The sequence below is a fragment of the Nycticebus coucang genome, chromosome 2 (genome assembly GCF_027406575.1).
Source record: "Nycticebus coucang isolate mNycCou1 chromosome 2, mNycCou1.pri, whole genome shotgun sequence".
NCBI lineage: Eukaryota > Metazoa > Chordata > Mammalia > Primates > Lorisidae > Nycticebus > Nycticebus coucang.
Genome location: NC_069781.1, coordinates 5,013,643 through 5,032,082, shown reverse-complemented (window position 1 = coordinate 5,032,082; position 18,440 = coordinate 5,013,643). Strand labels below are relative to the sequence as shown.

At 51.4% G+C, this 18,440-nt stretch overlaps 1 protein-coding gene across 2 annotated transcripts in view; it reads left to right on the top strand.

Moving 5' to 3' along the window:
- CFAP77 (cilia and flagella associated protein 77) overlaps window positions 1-18,440 on the top strand; it is a 132,092-nt gene that overhangs the window by 105,688 nt on the left and 7,964 nt on the right. For both annotated transcript variants that reach the window (XM_053559112.1, XM_053559104.1), the window contains 2 exons: window positions 32-137; window positions 2,347-2,448. In XM_053559112.1, coding sequence (XP_053415087.1) covers window positions 32-137; window positions 2,347-2,448 — 208 coding nt within the window. The remainder of the gene's footprint in view (window positions 1-31; window positions 138-2,346; window positions 2,449-18,440) is intronic.

The window sequence follows — 18,440 nt, the reverse complement described above, 5'->3', positions numbered from 1 at the left end:
CCTCAAGCCGCCTCTGGCTTCTTCCCTCCAGGCCTTCCACGCCCTTCTTTGACCTGCTGCAGCACCGGTACCAGCAGCTGTGGGTCCAGGAACAAAAGGCCACCCAGAAAGCCATTAAACTGGAGAAAAAGCAAAAGGTAAACGGGGGGGCCCCCACTCCTGAGCAGCTGCTGCCTAGGGGACGGGAGAGAAGGGCTGGCCCGGACAGGCTTCAAGACTGACCCTGTAAATAAGTTTGTCATCAGGTGTGGGTAGGAAATCAGGTTACATCTTGCAGGGCTGACGAACATGAGAGAGGTTTAGAACTCTGAAGATCTGGACAACCATCTGGGTCAGCCCCTATGTGAGGCCAGGGAGATGGTCCTGCCGGCCTGGAACTGTCCCAATCCTGCCTGGGGACTCTGTCCACCAGAACTTCGCATGACTTCACACACCCAAAAGTCAGATTTTAAATAATCGGATCTGACCAATCTAGAAAGAAAAGGCCAACAGCAGTAAAGTGGAAAGAGAAACCGTAGGGGTACTTTAAAGGACACATTTTATTAAACTTTGGGAACACATTATACTATACTCACTATACTGTCCTAGATAGAGTGCTGTGGTGTCACAGCTCACAGCAACCTCAAACTCTTGGGCTTAAGCGATTCTCTTGCCTCAGCTTCCCAAGCAGCTGGGACTATAGGTGCCCACCACAACACCTGGCTATTTTTTGTTTGCAGTTGTCATTATTGTTTAGCAGCCCTGGGCTGGGTACGAACCCTCCAGCCTCAGTGTATGTGGCTTTTACACCATAACCACTGTGCTATGGGCACCGAGCCTGAGACCACATGTTGTTACAAATTAGTCACTAGGCCCCATTGCCAAACACTCTCATCTGTGCTCACCAAAACCCTGTGAGGCGGTCCTCCCCAGGTATGGATGTTGAGGCTGGGGCCGAGGACGGAGCCTGCTCAGGAAGCCTGGACACCCACATGCAGTAGGTTGCCAGTGGTGAACAGGACCATCAACTGCCGGGAGTCGGATCTGTGAGATTTTCACCAGGAAAAAGCATCTTTAGCTGTTAACTCGTGTTGTCGTGCACATTTGAAAATATTCAAATGGTATGTCCTTTAAAATATTCTGAAATTTGGACTTTTGGAGGACTCAGATTGGCCTCCTGTCCAGGAGATCCAGACTGATGCTTGTAAAATCTGAACCGCTCTAAGTTCACAAAATGTTTTATAGATTTCATCAAGAGTGTGGCTCTAGTGTCCCTGGTTATAAAATAATAATTGCAACCAACACTGTCCCTACGCCTGGCTCTACTCTGGGCTTCTAGCTGGGCTGAGACATAGCCTGAGGTCCTGCCTTCAAGTCTCCGAGAACCTCTTGAGGTCGATATTTCATCCCATCACACAGTTTCATTTCCATTGGGGAAACTGAGGCTCAGAGAACTTAAGTGACTTGCAGACCCAGTGTGTCTGGCCCTACAGCCTGGTCTTGAAGGAGAAGTCCCACTCAGGCTGAGTACAGAAAGCTCAGCTCTCTGTGTCCAAGGGCCAAACTGGAGAACCAGAGTCTTTCTAGAGTTCCTGGTACCCTCAGGACAGGCCAGGAGAGGCACTTGGGGTGAAGGGAGAGGGGTCCTTGGGTATGGCCGGGTGCTGAGGCCTCTCCTGGCTGTTCTCAGGACATTAAAGAGCATGGCGTTATATGATCATAGCATTTTAAGGGCAGCCCAGGGTTAGTTTATTCATTAATGGCTCAGGAAAGAGTCAACTTGCCCCTCTTCCTCCTCCGAGAGAAGCCGTAGTGAAGACCTGCTCCAGGAGACAGTCACCTCCATTCACGCATTTCTTTGTTCAAACACCACAGCGTCCCTATGAACCACAGAGGGAAATTTCAAGGGCAACTGGGACATCATCGCTGACTTCAAAGTGGCTGCATGCCGGAACCCCACGTGTTCTAGAGCCAAACCAGAAACCAGAATGTTTGTAGGGGTCCTCAAACTTTTTAAACAGGGGGCCAGTTCACTGTCCCTCAGACCGGACTATAGTTAAAAAAAAAAAAACTATGAACAAATTCCTATGCACACTGCACATATCTTATTTTGAAATAAAAAAAACAAAACGGGAACAAATACAATCACACCACCTCATGTGGCCCGCAGGCTGCAGTTTGAGGACCCCTGGCTTAGAGCATCTACAATCCCACCTCCTAGCCTTCTGAGCTGTGGTTAGGGTCAGGTGCCATGAAGTAGCCTCCAAGACAGGCTGGGGCTGGAAGCAACCCGGGAGCCTGCCACACCTGAATCCCAGTCCGTGTAGCCAGGGGACCCTCTCACCTTTGCACGTCCCTGGCCTGCAGGTGGTCCTTGGGAAGCTCTATGAGACCCGGAGCAGTCAGCTGAGGAAGTATAAGCCGCCCGTGAAGCTGACCGCCCTCTGGCACATGCCTCACTTCCAGAAGGTGAGTACCAGCTTCACCTGCTCCTTCCTGCACCAGGTGCTGGCACCACTCACCCTGCCTGTCTCCACCTGCTGTCTAGTTTTGTGGGCTTCTAACCTTCCATTTGCACAACAGAAACAACTGCAACCGCCGTAGCCATAGCAACAGCTGACACTGTTGAAGCATTTCGTAAGGGCCAGTGGTTAAGCCCTACCCGCCTCATGGCAGTGCCTCATCACAGTCACTGAAGGGGGACACTGCTATTGGTGGCCCGGGTGACAGAAGGAGCTTGCTAAATGCTGCCAAGTGTAGGCCATAGGACGGCAGGGCCTGGGTGGCTGTCTGGGCCAAACCTCCCTGGTGCGGTGCGGTCATCAGTGTACCATGTCCTGCACCAGGAACTTGGGATATGAGACGGCCACATGCCCACAGCTCTAAACCCCCCACCGCATGGTGGTGTCCTGGGGAGGGGCAGCAGCTGACTGAGGTAAGGACCCGGAGAGCCAGCCATGTCTGGCTTCAGAACTACCCTGGTGCCCTCTCAGCCACGTAGCCCTGTGTCACCAGATAGGGAGTCATTTTCCACAGCTTTTAGCAGGGAAAGGATGGTGTAAGGACCAGGGGCATTATATAGGGAAAGAGAACCAGGAGATTTGGAACAGTGGCTTCAGATGGTTCCAGGAGCTGCCCATGCCCAGCTTGGGCAGAGGGAGCCTTTCTAGGAGGCCCAAAGGACTTGCATGGCCCGGGGAAGACAGCTATACACAGCCACATCCCTGGCCAGCCCAGCCCTACTGCTGTGTTGAGTTAAACTGTGATTTAGACAATGAAGGGGCTGCTGCCTTCCTGAGCCTAATGCACTTGAACAAGCTGCTGAGCCTTGCTGGAGAAGCCCGCTCTGCTCCCCCGACACAAGCTCTTATGTCCTGCTCAAGTGGCCTCCACCAGCGTATGTCAGTGACCATGTGCCCTGCCGCCTGTCAACCTGCTGCCACTGAAGCACGCAGGAAATGTCAAGGAAAGAACAGGGCTAAGCATACTCGGGGGGTGGGGGGATGGGAGTCACTGGCACACATGACCCTAGAGCTCCTCCATGGCCACCTCGACAGCGAATCTCATCTCTAGTTTCTCTGCCTCTCTTGATTTCCTGCCCTTTCAGGGCTCATATCTCCTTCCAGCTCCTCTCGCGCTTCCCAGATTCCATCCATGGCCCCTATCCTGGCCCCTCGAGGTCACCTTTCCTCCCTTGGTCTTTGTGGACAGTCCCTGCCATCCACGGGCATCCACTGCTCCACAGCACGAGCTGCTCTCAGCCCCTCGTCTCTCATTTGGAGTCCAAGTCCGTGGACACAGGTGGCTCCATGGCCTGGGCAAGGCCTCCCCCTCACCCACGCAACACTGACACTCCCGTGCAGAAGGCCCTTGTTCCCACACGATGCCTGTCTTCCCACAGTGCCGGGCCCGGCATAGGAACCCAAATGCAGAAAAGAGCTAATGAGTTTCTATTGTCAAAATAGGGGCTCTGACTCACCTGAGCACGAGTCTTCCAGTGTGTACACTGTGCTAAAATATTGTGAGAATAACCTCTCACTTGGTGCCAGGTGCCGGGAAGTCGCGTGTGTGTCTGTCACTGCAGCTCATCCTGTAGAGTCGGTATGTGAGGCAGAGGGTCAGAGCCTGGCTGGAACGCAGGGCTGCCGATGGCAGGGCCGCTGATGGCAGGGCCGCTGATGGCAGGGCCCAAGCTGGTGGGAGAGAGTGAAAACACGAGCCCCAGTAGTAACCGGGTGTTTGTCATCTTCTCTGAGGATGTTCACAGGATTCTGGGAGTTAAAGCTGCAGGCTGTCGCCCTCATCCTGTGGCCAGGAATCTGAGGCCAAGGGAGACGGGGCTTGCCCAGGACTCCCCAGTAGCTCCTCCCAGGTGTCGCCCTGTATAGCACAGCAGGGACCCTTAGAGCCTGGAGTGCTGCCATGATGGGTGTCACACTCAGGCCCTAAGGAGTGCTGCCATGATGGGTGTCACACTCAGGAGTGCTGCCATGATGGGTGTTACACTCAGGCCCTAAGGAGTGCTGCCATGATGGGTGTCACACTCAGGAGTGCTGCCATGATGGGTGTCACACTCAGGAGTGTTGCCATGATGGGTGCTGCACTCAGGCCTCCCTGCCCTCCCAGGAGGTAACACCAACAAAAGGTGTTTACTGAGCCCTTACGATGTGCCAGGCGCTGAACACGCCTCATCTCAGCCATCATGGTCCCATTCTGCTGATGTGAAAACTGAGGCTCAGAGGGGTAAGAAGTGGATCCTAGATCCATTCCAGGGCCGCCCAGCCCGGGACATGCTGCCCTCCCTCCCCCAGACCCCTCCCCAGGGCCCTTGCTCACCACAAAGGGCTCTTTTCTTCCCCTTCCTGGCACTTGTCAACTTTGTGATTAATTATCTAACTGGGCAATTTTTCCCACCTTCCTTGGTAAAATGTGAGCTCACAAGGACCATGACCCCAGAACCCAGCAGGGTGCGTGGCACAGAGCATGGGTCAGCCAAGGTCTGTGTAATGAATGACCGAGTGGACCAAAGAACGGGTCACCAGTAGAGCCGGGAGGATGGAGGAATTCACAAGCCTTTCGCAGATCCAATGAAACCCCCCTTCCCAACTCACACACCCAGGCACCCACTACCCCTCAAAGCTACCGAGCGGGTGTGGACCCAGAGGCCCAGGGTGGCTGCCTGTGTGTGAAGCTTGGGAGGGTCTTTGTCTGCTCCTCATTTGCTGCCAAGCTGCCGCCCCCACCCTAGCCCCATTATGAAGGGAAAAGCGCTTCCAAAAAAGTTGAGGCTGTCACGGTGATGGATAACCTAAATGGACCCTCCCCGCTCATGAACAGATGTCGATGCTGAACTCTGTCAAAAATAATTAAACACCTTTCACACGGAGAAGCAGCAGGCAGGGCCCGGCTTTCTGCAGCACTCAGCCAGCCACGAGAGGCTGCCCCGAGAGAGGGGCCACCAAGACCTCGCCCTGGCCCCGCACAGGCCACTTACAGGGTCGAGAGAGGAGGATCAAGGAAGGGAGAGGACACGTCCCTCTGTGTGGTGTCTATAGGCAGGCAGGGCTCTGGGCAATCCCTGTGGTCTTGTCTGCACCACCAGCCACTGCTGGGACAAAGGTGGGGCTGTCCTGGCCTCACTTTCCTCATTGAAATGAGGGAGTAGGACTAATTCTTGAGGGTCCTTTTCAATTCAGGATTCTGTGATTCTGAGCCACGTGGCAAGGGAAGGGGCTCTCAGAGGTGTGGACCTCACACCCAGTGTGGCTCAGCAGGAGCAGCAGTTCAGGCCAGTCCTCAGGGTCCCATCTGGGGAGGGGATGAGAACACAGGGATTTCCAGCCCCAGGAGGAATCCCTGGGCCTGCGCTGACGCCCTCAGTGCCTGGGGCAGGGGGACTCTGTCTCCTCCGTTCGGCAAGGTGGGCTGGAGTCTGCAGAGCAGAGAGCTGGGCTGGCGGGTATGTCTGTGTGTGTCCATGACTCCAGGGTTAGCCAAATAGGTGTCAAATGGTGACCCTGCCACTCCCTACCTGTCAGGTGCCTCTAACTATCTAGACCCACTTCCCTCTTCCATACACAGGCTGGCGCTGCTCCCCCGGCAGGGCTGCTAGGTGGGTCTGTCGAGCACATGCGTGTGGCGTGTTTGTCACAGCAGTGTGCCTGGCCCATGTTGGCCACTCCTAAATGGCCGTGGTGGTCAGTCATTCACTCCCTCACAAATCTTTTCCACGAGCGCCTTTGTGCCTGCCTGGGAGAGTCTCAGCACTGATGATGGTGAATAACCAGACTGAGGTTATCACCGCTGCCATGGGGCTGCTGGTCATGGCATGGAGTAGATGGACAGATGGACAGACGGATGGACGCATGGCTACACAGGGAAATTTAAAGAAGCTCCACCCCCAGGTGTCCAGTATTCACAGCCTAAAATGGTCAAGAGACACCAACCCTAGTTGGCATCCCTGAGTTCAGGGTTGTGGGGGTGGGATAATTCTGAGAATAACCTGTGATACACAGTCCTGGTGGGCTGGCCTGCTGCTCACGTCTCCTTTGTGACAACCTCCTCAGGGCTCCTCCCAGGCAGATCCTGACACCACCCCCGGCCCCCGCCCAGGCCATGGTCCTCGGCAAGGCAGAGGGGCTGGCCTGGCTGTTGGCAGCACCCCCTTTGCTCTCAGGAGCCTCATTATCAGATCCACTCGGTCTATGGACACCTAAGCATGAGCCATGAGAAGCAGACAGCTCATCCTCCTGCCCAAAGACCAAGGGGTGAGCACTCCCCAGTGCTATGGTAGTACCAATGACCACAGCAAAACACTGATGCCACCAGTGAAGACCCACCTGAGTACAGGTTGGGAGATGCTGACAGCCCCTGAAAGCCTCAGTACCCATCTGCGCTCCCCGGCACTGTGACAACTCACTGTTGAGCAAAGGAATCTGTGCACATGACCCCCTGGGTAAAAGCACCGAGCATTTGCACAATGGGTACAGACTTCCTGAGGGACGGTCCCCCTGGTAGTAACAGTGCCGATCTTTGGGGCAGTGAGTACAATCTTTGGGGCGGTGAGATTGAGACTGCGTTTTACTTTTTCTGATGCCCCTATCTGTGCTGTTTGAATTTTTGCAGTGAGTACCTGCAACTTTTACCAAGTCAGTAAGGCTGTGTGAGAGAATGTGTCTGAAGGACAGAGAGTCTGTGTGCTTCCCCAGCTGTTCCTCCCCGTGTCCAACCCCTCACTGAGCATGATGCTTCCTGATGCGTCGGGAACCAAGAGAAACCAAGCCTGGTTTCTCTGAAGGTCAGCGGCCTGCGCTGCCCCAGCACCAAGTCTGCTGTCTGCAGAGTCTGGATCTTTATGGCCAAGTCCATGCTTTACTTTGAGACCCAACATCCATTTTATTTTATTTTATTCAGAGACAGAGTCTCACTCTGCAACGCCCATTTTAGAAGGGGTCTGCCCAGGCATCTTGGGGCCTCCATCCTTCCCCACAGCCCATGTCTCTCCTCCATAGCCAGCGATACCCGCCAACATTACATAGTTGCTCAGTCACTAAAGTATGAACAAATTGACTATATTTTCATTTGGCTTTTGTTTTCAGCCCCACTGCTTTAGAATAATGGCCCAAGCTATTAAGCTAACCGTTTGATTTACAAGCTCTCCTGCTCCGAATGCTGGGCTCAGCCTCCTCTCTTTGTGGAAGACTAACCCTGCCTTGGGTCTCCTGGGCCCCTGGCTCCCTAATAGAACAGGAGACGGAGGGAAAAAAATATATCAGAAGTCAGCCAAGCAGTGACACCCAGAGATGCAGCTGATTAGTGAAAGCTGCTGAATCTAGGAAAAGGATTTTCTTTCCCACCTTTAAGCCCTCTTACAAATCATAGCTGGCTGGAAAGTTAACTCTCTGATAAACCCCTGGAGTGGGCTCCCAGCCCGTCCATCCTGATGCCTCTTCCTCTTCAAAGGGCTAAAATAAAGGTGTGTCCAACCCCAATGTCACATTTTCCAGACCCAAGAAGGACAATGCCAGATCTTCCCCCTCCCCAGGGCCTCTGCACAGTGATGTATTTTAAGAATTCTGTCTCTCTCCCTCACACATCACAATAGGAATCGTCCTATGTCTCCGTGTAAGGAGCCAAGTGCAGGAATGGAATGTGTCACACACAGAAACAGGGCAATAGGAAGGATGATTCAGAGGCCCTGATGCGGTTGACATTGCTTCCCTAAATACAGATGCCCCCCATTATAAATTGATCAGTATGCAGAAGAGCTGGCTTGCTGAAGGGATAAAAGCAGGAGCTTAATTGGTTTTACATAATCTGGCACCTTGGAGGTACAGAATTTTTAGGTATCTGCTCATGAGGTGACATTGCTGCTCAAATACTGGCAAGTCACAAATAGCCAGAGCTGAAGGTCTGGGAACAGGGACGAGAGGAAAGGAGACATGAGAGTGGACGGACGGAGCCCAGTTCCCAGAGCAGCACCACAGTCTGGGGCATCGAAGGTGGGTCCCCCCACCTAAGGGCACCCCCTTACTCCCTCCGGTTCCAGGGGATTTTCAGTCTAATTCAGGCTCCTCTCCCCTGCTGGCTATGAAACTATTTCAATTTTTATATTGAACATCAACCAGAAAATAGAGTAAGTGAGACAGTAAGTATTTCATATTGAATTGTGGAAGCTGATGAAACTTTAGGGGCCCCCAATTTCTTCTTCCAGCTTCTAGTTCATTTCCAAGAGAATAAATCGTTGATGAGCTAAAGAGAATCCCTCTGGCTTAGGAAGGAGTTTGGGCCCCACGTCTTCCACCTCTGGAGTGACTGTCTTGACATCTCCCTCGAATCCTTCCAGCCCTCTGGTTCCTGAGCGTCCCCGCTGTCAGCCTCTGTCCCCATCACCAACATGGGTGGCGTGATGGGGTCCAAAGCTGCCTGACACATGGGCAGCAGCAGGCCCAGCAGATACGCAACACCAGATGATTTCCCGGAGACAAACTTCCACACCAAACGCTGGCAAAAGGGCAGGTAAAATGAACGAGATGACGCAAGAGACACAGGCTCACACTTACGTCCCCTTGGAAATGGAAAGTACACTGGAATCAGAGAACATGCGGGGAGGAGGTAAGAAAATGGAGAGTTTTTTCCAGACTCTTTCCTTCCTATCCTCAAAGAAGTCCTGGGAAGTGATGTCTTAGAGTGGCACGAAAGAAAAAAAAAATGCTTGTAGTTTGACCGAAGGCTGAAGAGTGGAAGGAAGATGTTACTGTAAAGGCGGAGCCCCAGAAGGCAGCCACGGTCGCTGTGGAGAACACCCACAGTTCTCACGTCTGAGCCCTTCACAGATGCCAGCCTGGGTGCTTTCGGGAATTATCTCATCTCACGTCAATCTGCTCGATAACCGCAGTGGCAGAGATGAGCATTCCCATCTCAGGGATGAGGAGACTAGGGCTGGAGGGCTCACAGTCACGGGCCGAGGTTAGTAGCTAGCAAGTGGCTAAGGGGGGACTCGGCCCTGGCTGCCTCCCAGCCTCGGGTCCTGGAAGAGCCGATAAATACTAAAGCCCTCAACTGGGGTCAGGGGCTGGTGGGGGCTAAATGCAGGACCTGGGAGGGAAAGTGAAGGGCGGTCAGGAATGAGGGCTTTTATGGGTGTCCGGAGGGTCGTGGCCAGCCCGGCTCTGGCTGATTTAAGCCCTTGCAATAAACCAAACTTCCCACTGCCCTGAAAGCCTTTAGACCTTGGTAAAACCTGGGGCATCTTTTAAATTGCCGTTTGTCCCCAAGGCTAAAGAGGGAAGAGGCCACTGATGATAGATTCAGGCTGGCTAGACTAAAAGGGGCAGGAGAGCCAGAGCTGGAGCAGACAGCAGGGCTGGGAAGCCTCGCAGACCGGCCCAGCCGGCCTCAAGCCTGTTCTGCCTCTGCAGCTATGAGCGGGGGACAGCAGAGAGGGCAGCTGTGTGTGTGAGGCATCTGGCCCTGTAGATGAGTCATTCCCAAACTGGGCCGTGTCTGGGTCCTCTGAGGAGAGGTTTAAAATACAGACTCCAGGGCCCCACCTAGGATCCTAAAGTGGGTCTGGGGTAACACTAAACCCACATCTTTAGCAGGCAGCTCCCAGGGTCACGGTCAACTCCATTCTTCCACAGTTATGGTTACAGCACACATTGAGATGACAGGGGTGCATGTGCCCAGTTTGCTATGAAGCACTTTGGGGCCTTAGGAAGAAAATGTGCCTTTTGGAGATGGGCTCCCCCTCTTCAACAGCCGTAAAGATTACAAATCTCCATCGCATCTGCTCCGGCTAAGTAGCTTAAATGGTGGGCATGTGCTTCTCTCAGCTCCGGAGGCTATAAGTCCCAGATTGGGCGCCGCACTCAATCCACAGAGACGTCCTTCTCAAGTCCAGTCGAAATCTGCCCCCCTACATTCCACTTCCGGTTCTGTTTCTCACTTCTGGAGCCCCGTGGAATCCCCTACCTGCTCTTCCTTCTACGTGATACCCCTGTAGAAGCCTGAAGTCAGACACTGCTTTCCTCCCTAATGCCCAGTGATGGCTCCTCACAGCAGGGTTCTGAATGCCAGAAGGCAGAAAGAAGCCTGCCTGGCCAGGGCAGCAGGCCGCCCAGGTGCCCTGACTGCCCCGTCTCTACCTGTGCCCACTGTCCTAGAAGACCTGTCCGTTTGACCTGCATTTCTACTATTTTCGAATGAAACTGTGGTTGAAGGTAGATGTCCATCGTGCCACTCGAACCACTTAGTACAGTGGTTCTCAACCTTCCTAATGCCACGGCCCTTTAATACAGTTCCTGTGGGTCGCGACCCACAGGTTAAGAACCGCTGACTTAGTACAAAACAATCTATATAAAAATCCCTTGCTGGAGAGCAATTTCAGGGAAAGGTTGCAGTCAGATTTGTCACCAGTAGCAGTGACAACAGTACCAGACACACGTCTTGAACACCCACTGCATGTGCTAGGCACCACACCAGGGCCTTGGCAATGGCCCCATGGGATGGGCGGTATGGCCCTTGCTTCACAGGCGAGCACCTGAGCCCTTGGTCACACAGCTAGAAAGTGACAGGGCCAAGGTGGAACTCACACTTGCCTGTGTAAAAAACCCGTGTTCCCAACCCGGGAGTGCTCTGTCGTCCCTTCTGTTGAGGAAAGACACAGCCAATCTGATGGAACATGCTCCTTTTTGCCTTGTATGGCAGAAATTGAGCCAGAGTTAGAATGTGTTCAACTCAAGGGCCTGAGAGTCCTTTTTCCAGGCAGTCTCTGCTTTATGTAGTCCTTAAATTCTTATTTCACGTATGCAATTCAGTGGATAGCTTCAAATCACTTGGAGGGAGATGGGGTACAAATACTGAAGAAAATAAAACACCTCTTCTACATAAGCGAATAATCTAAGCAGAGCAGGTGCAGAGGGTCTGCAGAACGCTTGTGTCTCGGACAAATTTCTGAGGGCTCTGTTACCTTATCCCAGGTTCCTAACCCATCCATCCATCCATCCATCCATCGTCTGTCTGTCCACCTGTCCCCAGACATCTGTCCATCTCTTTGCTCAGATAAGCCATCCAACCAAGGTTTCAGGGTTTGCTGAGTATCTACTGGTTGCCTCTTAACAGAATTACCCCAAGACCTTTGGAGGCCTCCTGTCTGCTGACATTTCCCTAGAACATCGCCCAGAACGTGGCGTTGAAATCCTTGCTGGAGGGCGGTGCCTGTGGCTCAAGGAGTAGGGCGCTGGCCTCATGTGCCAGAGGTGGCAGGTTCAAACCCAGCCTCAGCCAAAAAACTGCAAAAAAGAAAAAATAAAATTCCTTAAAAAAAAATAGGGCGGCGCCTGTGGCTCAGTCGGTAAGGCGCCGGCCCCATATACCAAGGGTGGTGGGTTCAAACCCGGCCCCAGTCAAACTGCAACCAAAAAATAGCCGGGCGTTGTGGCGGGCGCCTGTAGTCCCAGCTACTCGGGAGGCTGAGGCAAGAGAATCGCTTAAGCCCAGGAGTTGGAGGTTGCTGTGAGCTGTATGAGGCCACGGTATTCTACCGAGGGCCATAAACTGAGACTCTGTCTCTAAAAAAAAAGAAAAGAAATCCTTACTGGCTAGCTGAGGACACTTCACTCTAATAGTCCTGTCTGTGACTTGATAGGCTCAGTCTCGTCAACCACAGAAAGGTTCTGTTCCTTCTAAAAAGATAGCAGAAAAGAATTCTTCCTGCTCATTATTCCACTAAGATAAAAGAGGAATAACAACTCTGTACCCTACCGCACCGTGCTCCCCACCCCAGTGGGCTGAGGACAGCAAACATCTGAGCATGTCCCCAGCTTCCCTGGCAGCAACGCGGGAGCAGTTCCCCGGCCTATGTGAAGAAATGATGAGGTGCTGACGGGCACCGTGTGGGCAGCTCAGCAAAGGACTTAATTCGGAACTGAGCACAAAATCAAAGTCTCCATCAACCCAGGAACCATGTGCCTGGATAACCACCTCGTGCTACCTGAGAAAGCACCATCGGGTAAACTTCCAGAGAAAGTAATTAAGGAATCCCCGTTGCCAAAATTCCCCAGCAGAATTTGGAACTCGAATGTGACGCTCACCAGGGACCTGGTGTTTCCTCCTTCCTCACAAGGAGGAGACTGATGAGGGGTCTAGTGTGTCCCCCCTCCCTGTTATCATGTGCCCCTCCAGCCCTGTGTGGTCCTGCATGCACTGTCTTGTGAAAGAGCCAGGAGGCAGCAAATAAGATCACCGCTTCCTGAGATGAGGGTGAGATTAATACACAGACACACAGGCCTAAGATCTGGCGAGAGCCAATTAATATTTATCATGTGCCCACGGCGCGCAGTGCTGCAAACCAGCACGCAGAGCCCACAGTCCCTGGTGTCAGGGAGTCTACACTCTGATTCCCACACAGCTTCTGCATGCAGGGAGATGCTCCGTGGGCTTGGACGAAGCTGCCTCGTATTGAGGTAACGTTGGTTTCTTGTCCAGGTGCTGTGGCCTGTGCTGGGGACACTGCTGAGACACCAGCCCAGTCCCTCGGGTCTGTCCCATTTGTGAAGGCTCCCACCAGATCCCATTAACATAATCCCTCACTTCCTCTTACTTCTCACTTGAGCTTCAAATAAAAGCAAAAGTCCCGCTCTCCATCAGCTCTCCATCAGCTCTCTCCGGGTCTGCTCTGACTTCCTGGAGTTTCTGGGAGGGGTGGGCTGGAGTCAGGGCACCTGCTGGAAGACCCCACAGCCCAGGGGCAGGCGGAGCCCCTCCAGCCAGAAGCCTCAGGGCCCCTCCCGGAAAAACAGGGCCGAGCAGACTCCCATCATCCGGGCTCTAAAAAGAAAGGGGGAACCCCACTCCCTGGTGGCTCAGCTTGTCACCGTATTTGTTGACAACCCCATTGAAAACAGACCTCACTGCTGCTGTGAAGTTTGCTCTGTCTCCCATTCACTCCTTTCTCAGACAGTTTTTGAAAGGCGAAAAGTCTGGAAAACCTGCACACTCTCCACCCGCCCCCCCCACCCAAAAGCCCCATCACGCAGAGGGAGAGAGAGACGAGCTTCCTCACCTGGCCCCACAGTGCACCGCCTCCAATTAAATCAAAATGGTTTGTTTTTAATGGTCTTTTACACTGACAAGTGGGCGATCATTTTGGGCCCACCAGCTGTCAGGGAACTGAGGCAAATCCTCCGTTGATAATGCCCAATGCTTCCAATTAGGAGCCGAGGCCGCTCCTGGTGCGCTAACGATTCCCCAGCCGTCCCCCAGGCCCCTTTGGCGCTGGCTGTTTCTTCTCGCCTCCTCCGCCGCAAATTACTGACACAAAACGGAAGGCCCCGCATCTCCTCCGCCATGCCAGGCCCGGGCCCTGTTGGGTTTAATGAGCCGATGGAAGTTTCGTGGCTCCGGCGCTAAATTCTTTTCTTGTTTGACAGCTGCTCGGCTAAGGCGAGTGTTGACCTTATAAAAGATTTAGTGTTTCTCATTATTTTCTGTCAAGCTTCACAAGTGATGGCTCGGTGGTTATCATTTGCATCCCGGGTGCATGTGTGTGCCCGTGTGCGCACACGTGTGTGTGTGTGTGTGTGTTTGGTTGGCCGGGGCTTCTAGGTGGAGATGGGGAAACCGGACGGGTCTCTCTCCCGCGTGTATTTGGCTTCTGCACAACAGCTTTCCGTGTGATGCTCTTCTTGGGCCAAGGTGTTTCACAGGGAGGCCAAGATGGAAGGCAACAACAATGGGTGGGCCTGCGGGTGGCCAGGCCTCCTGATGGGACTGGAGCCATGGCGGGCGCAGAAGACTGCCCAGCATGTCCCAAGCTTGGTCAGCTCTCAGAGCCTGTCAGAATGCAGCCCAGCTAGGGACCAGTGCTGGGCCAGACTCCATGCTGAAGAGTTTGGGGGCCGCACTTGAGATTCTACCAGGAGGAACCCAGGTAGGGCCATCTCCCCAAAGGGTCCTCCCTCTGCTCTGCAGCCTCTTCTAAGGGCATAATGGTTTTTAAAAGCAGAACCATTTTTGTTTAAGTGACATTGTTTAAGTGATATTAGCCTCCCTGAGATGACTAAGGGAGCGTGTATTGGTCCTTATTTTGTCCTGGTACCCAGGCCAAATCGAGGCTGTTCTGTAACTAACAAGGCTACGGGGTGTCCACATGGCACTGCTGGCAGCCCCATGCGGCCTCCGTCTCTTTTCTTTCCATCTCTATGTCCTCGCCTCGCTCCCACCCACACGGCTGGCCGTCCCAGGCACAGGTGACCTGCAGTTGTATAAAGATGGGAAGAGAGAGAGTTAAGGGCAGAGGTACCGTGAATGTCTCCTCCCTGGAGTCCGTATGCAGCATTGTTACCATGGGAGGCTATTTTGATCTCTTAGAACAAACTCATGGCACCGTCTCCCTCCTGCACCCATGGCAGACCTTGCCAATCATCATTGCGTACTTTTCTTCGTGAGCCTAAATTCAGCCTTAGAATAGTTGTAACAGAATGCAGCCATCAGCCCCTATCCGTCTAGCAGAGCTGATCCGTGAAATGAAATGTCACCTCCTCACCATCTCTGCCTTAGAAGGGCCACTTAAGTGACTTGCTAAGTATTCTTAAAATTCCGCTTCTTTTTATGCTGCATTAAGATGATATTTATATAAAAGGAAATAAAACGTAGCCCATGACTGAAAAATAAATAAATTGGACTTTATCAAAATTAAAAATTTTTATGCTTCAAATGATACTTTCAAGAAAGTGAAAAGACAACCCACAGGATGGGAGAAAATATTTGCCAATCACATGTCTGATAAGGGAATTGAACCTATGAATATATACATTACTCTTAGAATTCAGCAATAACAAGGTAACTTAATTTTTAAGTTAATTTAAGTTAAGTTAGTTAAGTTAAGTTAGTTTTTAATTTTTAAGTTACCTTGTTAAGTTGGGCAAAGGGACTGGTCGAGGTGGCAACAAATCCTAGCACTCTGGGAGGCCGAAGTGGGCAGATTGCTTGAGCTCACAAATTCCAGACCAGTCTGAGCAAGAGTGAGACCCCATTTCAACCGAAAATAGAAAAAAATAGCTGGGCATTGTGGCCGGTGCCTGTAGTCCCAGCTACCCAGGAGGCTGAGGCAAGAGGATCACTTGAGCCCAAGAGTTTGAGGTTACTGTGAGCTATGAAGTCATGGCACTCTACCCAAGGTGACAAAGTGAGACTCTGTCTCAAAAAAAAAAAAAAAAAAGGCAAAATAACCCCCCCCACAAAATATATATCCACACTAAAACGTGTACATGGAATCTTCCCAGCAGCATTATTCGTACTAGTCAAAAAATGGAAACAATTTAAATGTCCATCACCTGATGAATGAATAACAAAAGATGACCCATTCACAGGTTGGAGGGAATTAAGCTCCATCACTTACCCTAAGCAAAAGCGACCAGGCATAAAAGCCCACACGCTGCTTGATTCCATCACACGAAACGAACAACACACAACACGTTTGCATGTCCGCACAAGCAGAAAGTAGAGCAGAGACGCCAGAGGCGAGGGAGAAACAGGGGCTGCTTACTGCTGCCGGGCACAAGCTCTCTCACGGGGGAGATAGAAACGTTCCGAACTTAGGTTGTAGCAGTGGTGGCTGTACATTGCTATGCACATGCCAAAATTCGTACGCTTTCAACAGGTGTATTTTTTGGAATATGAATTGTATATTAAGAAAATGTTTTGTTTTGTTTTTTAAGTCAAGCCCCTTAAAAAAGAAATAGCCCGCTTGAGTTAGATGTGCGTTCTCTGCCAAGAGTCCATCTGCGGAGGCTGGGAAGGGTGACACTGGCCACTGTGATATGGCCTCAGATTATGAGGGAGGCTCTGGTGTGTCCTCAACCCCTTCCCCCCTCCGATTGTCCAGTCTGACCCTATTCTTTTTTTTTTTTTTTATTAAATCATAGCTGTGTACATTAGTATGATCATGGGGCACCATACACTTGGTTCATAGACCGTTTGACACATTTTCATCGCACTGGTTAACATAGCTTTCCCGGCATTTTCTTAGTTATTTTGCTAAGACATTTACATTCCACATTTACTAAGATTCACATATACCCTTGTAAGATGCACCGCAGGTGTAATCCCATTAATCCCCCTCCCTCCACCTACCTCCCCCCTCCCTCCCCTCCCTTTCCCCCTTCTCCCTATTCTTAGGTTGTAACTGGGTTATAGCTTTCATGTGAAGGTCCTAGATTAGTTTCATAATAAGGGTGAGTACATTGGGTACTTTTTCTTCCATTCTTGAGACACTTTACTAAGAAGAATATGTTCCAGCTCCATCCATGTAAACACGAAAGAGGTAAGGTCTCCATCTTTCTTTAAGGCTGCATAGTATTTCATGGTGTACATGTACCACAATTTATTGATCCATTCGTGGATCGATAGGCATTTGGGCTTATTCCATGACTTAGCAATTATGAATAGGGCTGCAATAAACATTCTGGTAAAAGACCAAAAATCAAATCATAGTAAAGATATTTGTACCAGTCTGACCCTATTCATCTGAAACTTATTGAACTTAGATGCTGCAGAAGCAGAGATGCCCTGGCCTGGAGGTTTGTGGGAAATTCAGGCTACTCCTACCTTGGGGCTGCTCTTACCCTATGATTTTCCTTCTAGCATTTAGAAAAAAGTTTCATTGTTCAGTTTTGATTTCAACTGCTGCTGACTGGCCTTAGCTAATGTTTGGGAATGATCTGGAGATATTGGTATGGCTTCTGGAAACAGAAAATTCATCCCTATCTTCAAAGGCACAAATGCCTACCTTTTCTGCCCCAGTGAGTCCCACAAGACCTACAGTCAATGGAGCACAAAGCTGGATTCCTGTTCTGGCTTTGTCACTTGGTAGCTTCGTCGCTGAGTGTCCTTGGGCCACTGTCTTAACCTTCCTGAACCTTAGTCTCCTCCCAAGTGAGCACGGGCCCTCCCAGCCCAGGAAGGCCACTGCTGTTCCCCGTCCACCTGACATGCTTTGCCGAGGCCGGTGCAGGTGCCAGCTAAGAGCCCACGGTAGACCTCGTGGGAGGCAGGAAGTTTGGATGTTCTTTGAAATCACAGCGTGTGTCAGCAGGGAGGGTCAGGTCCTGTGTCCTTGGCTCCATCTATTTTTGGACCACAGAGGAATTAGAGCCAGTAGCAGAATAACGATTTAGGGAACCAGGTGTCTCAGGAGAGATTGTTACCCTTGTTAATTACTTAAACTACAACCTGCTACATCAAAGCTTAGGGCCTGGCTGGTTCCCCAACACGCCTTGTGTAGAATTGTGTTCTGTTCAGGCCTCTGACCTCCAGCTGCCCTGAACTTGACAGAAATTACTGACCTGGGACTGATCCATAATTTTCAAGTGCCTCTCATTAGAAGAGACAGCCTCTCAATCTTTTACAGCAAAATTTATGTTCCAGCCACCTGAGTAATTGTCATAAAAAAAACCTAAAATCTCTATAACTGTCATTTTTTCTTTATTTTTTTAGCTCTTCAGCAAATATCTTTTTGTTGCCTTTTTTTTTTTTTGGTAGAGGCAGAGTCTCACTTTATCACCCTTAGTAGAGTGCCGTAGCATCATAGCTCACAGCAACCTCCAGCTCTTGGGCTTAGGCGATTCTCTTGCCTCAGTCTCCCGAGTAGCTGGGACCACAGGTGCCCACCACAACGCCCAGCTATTTTTTGTTGTTATTGTTGCAGTTTGGCCAGGGCCAGGTTTAAACCCGCCACCCTCGGTATATGGGGCTGGCGCCTTACCGACTGAGCCACAGGCGCTGCCTTCATTATCTTTCTTTAAAGTTATCAGAGATGAGGCCATACCAGTTTTTAATAGGCATAAATGTTATATCTTGTTATATCTGAATTAAAACTCTAAGCAAGAGTAACTTGAACGGTAAAGAATTGAACTGGAAATGGGGTTCATGAGGGGAGCCATCAGAGGGAAAAAAATTGG